Genomic DNA, 8,953 nt, shown 5'->3' with positions numbered 1-8,953 from the left:
CATTTTCATTTAAAACGGTGTTTTAAACACATATTTTTACTGTGTTTACATGAAATTCATCTTGCCTTATTTGACCAAGCCAGAGTTATTATAAAATATGCATTAAAGGAATTTATTTCTCAAATTTAAGAAACCCGTAGGAACCTCCCATTTTCTACATCCTTACCTTAAGACCTCAAATCCAATGAAAAAAGTTACTTTTTTTAGTGGCAATCAGTAAAAGGAAATTTCTAGTTATTCTGATTTTTTTCCCTTGGGTATAAATAACAAATTTAATTGGGTATTTGAGTTAATTAGTGTATTTTCCTTTAAAACGACTAGAAAGTACGTCTTTCTGTGGATGTTCGCTTTCATATCATACAATTTTTTTGTGTTCAGGTTTTCTTCATGTTACAAGCTCGAGTTAGCAGTCTTTCCTCTAAAGAGTATCTGACCGATGTTCCGCAGCTAACATCGAAGGATAGCTGCAATCCGAATCCTTATATTCAACCAAAAATGGTAAGCATTCTTTTAAAATGTCACTTTTCTTCTAGACATAACTAAACTTATCTTAAAACTATAATATATGTAATGCTAAGTGTGAACAATGTTAAAGAAAATAAATAACGATATGAGATATTTACATTATTTAGAAATTTCATAAGTGTAAAAAGCTGAAAACAATTGGAATACCATCCTAGGAACATACATGTACATATCAGAGAAAGTAATATAAAATGATATACTGTATACAATCACAGTTCTGTTTAAGAAATTATAGATGTTTTTAAAAATTTGCCCTGTTTTCGCCTACCTGTGAGTAGGGCGACAGGGGCGAAAATAAAACGGGGGGGGGGGGGGGGGGGGTCCCTGTACATGTATACAGTAACATGTTTTAAAAAGTACTGTATAGTAGTTTTTTGTTGCTTTTTATTCCCCTGCATCGAAGATTCGGGGTTATGTAGTTTTTGCCCTGTCCGTCCGTCTGTCTGGTTGCCTGTCTGTCTGTTTGTCCGCAAAAGCTTAAACATTGCTCATAACTTTCATATTTCACAAGTATATTCGTTGTGACTAGACATTTCTTTGGGTACCATCATATTATCATATTTAACCTTGGAATTTGACCGAGTTTTACAAAATTTTACCGAACTTTAATCTTGGCCATAACTTTTAAAGAGTTGGTTCTAGGGCTTTCATACTTCACAAGTTTAATCAATGAGACAAAATCGTCCTTAAGATACCAACAACTTTGACTTTGACCTAGGAATTTGACCTACTTTTGAAAAACTTTAACCTTGACCATAACTTTTCAATGATTGCTGCTAGGGCTTTCATATTTCGCAGGTATATTTCTCGGGCCTTACTTTGGATATCAACATATCAATTGACCTTGGAGTTTGACCCAGTTTTACAAAATTTTGCCCAACTTTAACCTTGGCCATAATTTTTGAACAGTTGGTGCTAGGGCTTTCATACTTCACATGAGTAATCCTTGTGACATGACCTTTCTTTGGATAGCAACAAGTTGGACCCTTTGACCTTGACCTAGGAGTTTGACCTACTTTTGAAAAAATAAACCTTGGCCATAACATTTGAACAGTTTGTGCCAGGGATTTCATTCTTAACAAGTGTTATCCTTGTGACAAGACCTTCCTTCAGATACCAACAACTTTGACCATTTGACCTTGACCTTGGAGTTTGACGTACTTTTGGAAAACTTAAACCTTGGCCATGATTTTTGAACTGTTCGTGCTAGGGCTTTCATACTTCACATGTGTAATCCTTGTGACAAGACCTTTCTTTGGATAGCAACAAGTTTGACCCTTTGACATTGATCTAGGAGTTGGATCTACTTTTGAAAGAAATAAGCCTTGGCCATAACTTTTAAACAGTTGGTGCTAGTGATTTCATTCTTCACAAGTGTTATCCTTTTGACCTCCCTTCAGATACCAATAATTATAACCCTTTGATCTTGGAGTTTGAAATACTTTTGACAAACTTTATCCTTGGCCATATCTTTTGAACGATTGGTGCTAAGGCTTTCATATCTCACATGTGTATTTCTTGTGAGAAGGCCTTTCCTTGGGCACCGTTAATTTTGACCATTTGACATTGACCTTGATGTTAGACTTACTTTTGAATTTTTTTTTTAACCTTTTCCATATCTTTTCATTGGTTGCTGCTAGGAATTACATGGAAGCAACATATTTGATTTGCATTTGAGAAAGTTTAACCTTCACTATAAGTTGACATACGTGGGCATCAGTGTTTCACAAACACATTGCTAATTTTTTTCTTGCATGGGAAAACCTGAAATATTAAACGTTTAACGTTATCATTCAACTCAAAATGAGAAAATATCTATATAGGTCGTTTGGTTGTTATCTTGTAAATAAATTTATGACATTTCGATTTTAAATAATATAAATCCAAGGCTAATCAAGCAGCGTAAAACAAAACCACACAAACACACAAAAAAACCATTTCCGAGACTGCTAACACCTAGTTCACCACATGCCGTGTTGAAACATTTTTAGGAAAAAAAGGTTTTAGTTTCTTGACGTTTTCTGGGAATAGAGATGTTTCTTTGTCGTGTTCATGGAATGGCAAATTGATTTTCAATTTCATCAAATTTGAATTTCAGTCTGAAAAAACCTCCATAAGCAAAAATGAGCATCCACCTTATGCTCCTTATTTGAAATTTGAAGAAGGCGGAATCCATGATCCTCATGTGCATGTCAAGAACGTAAGACTGTTACAAGAAAAGTACTTCTCTTCCATGTTTTTTCCCCTCTTGTGTGGGAAACCATAAACAGTCAACGTTTTCCTTTCTAATTTCACTAAAATTGAAAAGAAAAAAATGTCTGTCGTTTGTTTGTCCTCTTCTGAAAATGACATTTCATTCCATTTTCTTAAGTCACCTATCACACGGCTTTCTCATATCAATCTCTTCTCGTCCGCCATTATATGTCATTTGAGTGTCCTTCATGATAGTTTGAACATGTATGAGTTTTCTTTCGAAATAGTCAATCGAATCCGAATTCACTTAGATGTATAAGAAAAAAAGACACCATTCTGTAGTAAAATTGTCTTGTTGTCAAGTGGAAATTCAATTATTTTTCTATTAACAGGCATCATATTATTAACTGCATATAAATAATAAAATTGCATGGCTACTGAAGCAACGTTGAAAAAAGCAAACACAGAGAAAATATATTAATAAAAAGGGAAAAATAAAAAAAATTAATTCCGAGACTGCTATTATCTAGTTAACTGTATGTTGCGGTGAAACATATATTTAAAAGGGGTGGGGGTGTTTAGTTTGTCGATGTTTTCTTGTAATAAAGATATTTCTTTGTCGTGACCATCGAATAGCAAATTGAGTTTCAATTTTCATCAAATTTGAATTTCAGTCTGAAAAAACCTCCATAAGCAACGATGATCATCCATCTAATGGTCATTCCATTTTCATTCCATTTTCTTAAGTCAACTATCACACGGCTGTCTCATATCAATCTCTTCTCGTCCGCCATTATATGTCATTTGAGTGTCCTTCATGATAGTTTGAACATGTATGAGTTTTCTTTCGAAATAGTCAATCAAATCAGAATTCACTTAGATGTATAAGAAAAAAAGACACTATTCTGTAGTAAGATTGTCTTGTTGTCAAGTGGAAATTCAATTATTTTTCTATTAACAGGCATCATATTATTAACTGCATATAAATAATAAAATTATATGGCTACTAAAACAACGTTGAAAAAAACCAAACACAGAGAAAATATATTAATAAAAAGGGAAAAAAAATAATTCCGAGACTGCTCCTATTTAGTTTACTGTATGTTGCGGTGAAACATATATTTAAAGGGGGTGGGGGTGTTTAGTTTGTCGATGTTTTCTCGTAATAAAGATATTTCCTTGTCGTGCTCATCGAATAGCAAATTGATTTTCAATTTTCATTAAATTTGAATTTCAGTCTGAAAAAACCTCCATAAGCAAAAATGAGCATCCATCTAATGGTCCTTATTTGAAATTTGAAGATGGCGGAATCCATGATCCTCATGTGCATGTCAAGAACGTAAGACTGTTACAAGAAAAGTACTTCTCTTCCATGTTTTTTTTCCCTCTTGTGTGGGAAAACCTTAAATGGTAAACGTTTTCCTTTCTAATTTCACTAAAATTGAAAAGAAAGAAAAATGTCGTTTGATTGTCCTCTTCTGAAAATGACATTTCATTCTATTTTCTTAAGTCAACTATCACACGGCTGTCTCATATCAATCTCTTCTCGTCCGCCATTATATGTCATTTGAGTGTCCTTCGTGATAGTTTGAACATGTATGAGTTTTCTTTCGAAATAGTCAATCAAATCAGAATTCACTTAGATGTATAAGAAAAAAAGACACCATTCTGTAGTAAGATTGTCTTGTTGTCAAGTGGAAATTCAATTATTTTTCTATTTACAGGCAACATACGAGGGTTGTCCAAAAAGTTCGTGGACAAATGCTTAATTTTCTTTATTAAGTCCGCAATGGCAAACATGTACGATAATATCTTAATATAGACCATGATTGAGTAAATGTACAAAAAATTAAAACAATACACACTATTTACTGAACATTATAGGTGTAAATACTTTGTATATGCAAGTCGCACGGGCCAGTCTGACGTAACGCTTTTTTAAAGATAACGTCAGAAATATGAATTTTGAATTTTTATCGCATGTTCATAGACGCACGCTATTTTTCTTTATTATGCCACATTGCCAAATGTGTGAAATAATATTCATGTATAGATTATAATTAATTTAAATTTTAAAATTCAAAACAATACACATTATTTACGAGCGTTATTAATATTAACACTTCGTAAACACAGGATGCACAGCCCAGCCCGGCGGCGCTATATTTATAACAACGTCATGAATAGGAATATATCCTATTTTCATCAAATAACAGTAGTTTTCCACTTCTTGTAGTGTCTCTGAAATTTTACACACCGTTGAAAAATCGTATACACCAATTACAAATCACTAGACTAAATATTTTCCAATAAATTTAAGTTGTTTGAATAAATATTTTGTTTTTGACGACGTTTCAACCATATTAACCATAACTGTATGATTGGACGCTGTCCCGTTCGGATGACCGACGTCGCTTTTTCTGTCAATTTTTGAAACATACTTCTTGCGGTTTTCACTTAATATTTTCATTGTCTATTTAGTAAGCGATACTAAAGGTATCAGAAAATAGCGATAACCGCTTTATTTGTGATATATTAAATTTTTATTCAGCTTTGACTCGTTTTAAAATGAAAATAATCATTTCAATCAGATCACTTTATTTAAAAGTTCATGGCATTTTAACCCTGGTCAGTGCGCACTATCGGCGACCTTTAATGGCCGAGATTTTTATAAAAATATTAAGTTCAAACAATAAAAACCAAACTATTCCGACTTGGATTTTCATGACTAATATTTTGGTATACAATAAGCATATCTTGAACCATTCATTTTGACAAAAACGCCATTGTCCACGAACTTTTTGGACAACCCTCGTATTATTAACTGCAAATAAATAATAAAATTGCATGGCTACTCAAGCAACGTTGAAAAAAGCAAACACAGAGAAAATAAATTAATAAAAAGGGAAAAATGAAAAAAAAAAATAATTCCGAGACTGCTACTATCGATTTCACTGTATGTTGCGTTGGAACATATATTTAAAGGGGAAGGGGGTGTTTTAGTTTGTCGATTTTTCTGTGAATAGAGATTTTCCTTTGTTGTTTTCATAGAATGACAAATTGATTTTCAATTTTCATCAAATTTGAATTTCAGTCTGAAAAAACCTCCATAAGCAACGATGAGCATCCATCTAATGGTCCTTATTTGAAATTTAAAGATTGCGGAATCCATGATCCTCATGTGCATGTAAAAAATGTAAGACTGTTACAAGAAAAGTACTTCTTTCATGTTTTTTCTTGCATGGGAAAACAATAAATATTAAATGTTTAGCTTTATCATTCTATCAAAATGAAAAAGAAACAATGTAGGTCGTTTGATTGTTTTCTTGTAAATACATGTATGACGTTTCAATTGAAATGCAACATATTATTTTTTGCATCAAAATAATAACATTTCATGGCTAATAAAGCAACGCAAAAAAGTCACACAGAAAGAAAAAAAAAAACAAAAAATTCAAAGATTGCTAACATCTAGTTCAACATATGCCGTGTTGAAACATTTTTGGGAAAATGGGTTTTAGTTTGTCGGTGTTTTCTGGGAATAGAGCTTGTCCTTTGTCGTTTTCATGGAATGGCATATTGATTTTCAATTTTCATCAAATTTGAATTTCAGTCTGAAAAAACCTCCATAAGCAACGGTGATCATCCATCTAATGGTCCTTATTTGAAATTTGAAGATGGCGGAATCCATGATCCTCATGTGCATGTAAAAAATGTTACAAGAAAAGTACTTCTTTCATGTTTTTTTCTTGCATGGGAAAACAATAAATATTAAATGTTTAGCTTTATCATTCTATCAAAATGAAAAAAAAAAAACTATGTAGGTCGTTTGATTGTTTTCTTGTAAATACATGTATGACGTTTTAATTTAAATGCGTCATATGATTTTCTGCATGAAAATAATAAAATTCCAAGGATAATAAAGCAGCGGAAAAAATCACACACAGACCAAAAAAAAATTTCAAAGACTGCTAACACCTAATGTACCATATGCCGTGTTGAAACATTTTTTGAGAAAATGGGATTAAGTTTGTCGATATTTTCTGGGAATAGAGATTGTCCTTTGTCGTTTTCATGGAATGGCAAATTGATTTTCAATTTTCATTAAATTTGAATTTCAGTCTGAAAAAACCTCCATAAGCAACGATGAGCATCCATCTAATGGTCCTTATTTGGAATTTGAAGATGGCGGAATCCATTATCCTCATGTGCATGTAAAGAATGTAAGAATGTTACAAGAAAAATACTTTTTTCATGTTTTTTTTATTTGCATGGGAAATCCTGAAATGTTAAATGTTTACCCTTTTCGTTCTACTCAAAATAAAAAAAAAGAAACTATATACATATAGATCGTTTGATTGATTTCTTGTAAATATGACATTTCAGTATGAACTCATCATATAATTAACTGCATATAAATAATAAAATTTTGAGGCCAAATAAGCAGCGTAAAAACAAATCACACAGAGAGCCCCCCACCCCCACCCCCCGGAAAAAAACCCAATTATTTCCAAGGCTGCTACCACCTACCACCTAGTTCATCAAAAGCCTTTTTGGATAATTTTTCTGGAAATTTTTTTTTTTTTTTTTTTTTTTTTTTTTTGATGTTTTTCTTGAATTGGAAAACTTGAAGCATTCAACATTTACCCTTATTGTTGTAGTCAAATTCAAAAAATAAATCAAAATAAAAAAGCCATGTTCGTCGTTCGATTTTTTAATGTGAAAATGACATTGACTTTCAATTCCACTTATTCTAGTGCTCTAAGTCAACGGCTGTCTCACAGCAATCTGTTCTCGTCCGTTTTTATACGTCCTGCGAGCGTCCTTTTTGATATTTTGAACATGTGTAGTTTTTCCGTAGTGACCTATTCAAACAATTCTAGTGCATCAGAAGAAAATGTCAGTAGAGAGATTGCCTTCTTCTCTTCTTTTCTTGCCTTCTTTTACATAATTGAATTAAAAAGAAAAATGTATCAAATATTATAAATGAAAATGAAGATGTTTCTTTGTAATGTGTATGAAATTGAAAATTGATCTTTATTTTTCATTGATGGTCCAATTTAAATTAAAATTTCAGTCTGACAAAACCTCCAGAAGCAGAAATGATCACCAAGCTAACGTTCCTTATTTGAAATTTGAAGACGGCGGAATCCATGATCCTCATGTGCATGTAATGATGGTAAGATTGTTACAAGAAAAGTTATTCTTTTTCTGTGCGTTGGAAAACCTGAAACACTCAACGTTTATTTCATAATTCTAGTAAAACAAAGCATACGGGTCGTTTAATTTTCTTCCTGTGAAATAAAATTTTAATTTCATACCTTTTTCTAACATCACTTATATTGAAAAGCTGACTCATAGCAATCAATTGTCGTCCCCGTGGGTCTCTCACAGAATTTTAGATGATTTAGTTCTTTTTCTTAAATTGTCAGTACTTTAAAAAAAAAAAAAAAAAATTAAATTAAACAAACGTATTTTATTGAAGTGGCTTTGCTACTAATTATGATGCAAGCCCGTGCATGATATCGCGTAAAGATTTTATTAAGGTCTTCCGTCACAACGGAAGACCTTCTACTGATTCTGATGGTTAAGATTATTATTAAGGTCTTCTGTTTCCAACGGAGGACCTTCTTCTGATTGTGATGATTAAGATTATTCTTATTATTCTTTTTTTTTTCCTAGACGCCAACTTTGACGCTTCATATCTTCCTCATTTTTAAACAGATTTTGTTCAAATTTTCAGAGCTTTTAGACTTTACAAAACACTGTCAGAATACTGTAATACAATTCGGAAATTACCTTCTGTTCACGAGTTATTCCCCTTTGATTGAATTTTGCATGCCTCCGATTTCCAGACAAAGGCTCAGAAATGGTTATAATTGGAGCACAAAACCCTTTGAAATTGAAAAGAGGAAGCATTGAAGTTGTGCACATCGGTTTTTGTTTTTTTGATTTTTGCATTAAAAATGGCGCTAGAGAGGGGTCAAAAGTTAGAACGCGGAAAACAGCAAAACATTTGACATATTTTCCTTTATATCTTGAAAACTAGAAATATTTTGTTAAGACATGTAGAACAAAAGTTGTGCATAATTGCAAGGGCTTTCATATTATACTATTTCAAAGGGGCTGGCCCCTATGATTAGGGATCTTGGGCCCTTAAAAGTTTTTGCTTTATAACTCAAAAACGGTAAATATTTCGATCTGGATCTTGGGAACAAAATTGTTCTTTTACACC

General features: G+C 32.4%; 1 protein-coding gene across 1 annotated transcript; it reads left to right on the top strand.

Annotated features, from left to right (window-relative positions):
* The first annotated feature begins 435 nt into the window (after nucleotides 1–435).
* On the top strand, nucleotides 436–7,122 carry LOC133188119 (uncharacterized). Its single transcript, XM_061323499.1, has 7 exons — nucleotides 436–498; nucleotides 2,624–2,725; nucleotides 3,956–4,057; nucleotides 5,813–5,914; nucleotides 6,332–6,433; nucleotides 6,840–6,941; nucleotides 7,105–7,122. The coding sequence occupies exons 1-7, from the start codon at nucleotides 496–498 to the stop codon at nucleotides 7,120–7,122; spliced, it is 531 nt and encodes a 176-aa protein (XP_061179483.1). The 5' UTR covers nucleotides 436–495.
* Nucleotides 7,123–8,953: the final 1,831 nt, after the last annotated feature.

This window comes from Saccostrea echinata, unplaced genomic scaffold (genome assembly GCF_033153115.1).
Source record: "Saccostrea echinata isolate AGI-Se365-2 ecotype Australia unplaced genomic scaffold, CSIRO_AGI_Sech_v1 ptg000016l, whole genome shotgun sequence".
Classification (NCBI taxonomy): domain Eukaryota; kingdom Metazoa; phylum Mollusca; class Bivalvia; order Ostreida; family Ostreidae; genus Saccostrea; species Saccostrea echinata.
The sequence above is the reverse complement of the archived record's forward strand: the minus strand, read 5'-3'. Positions and strand labels throughout refer to the sequence as shown.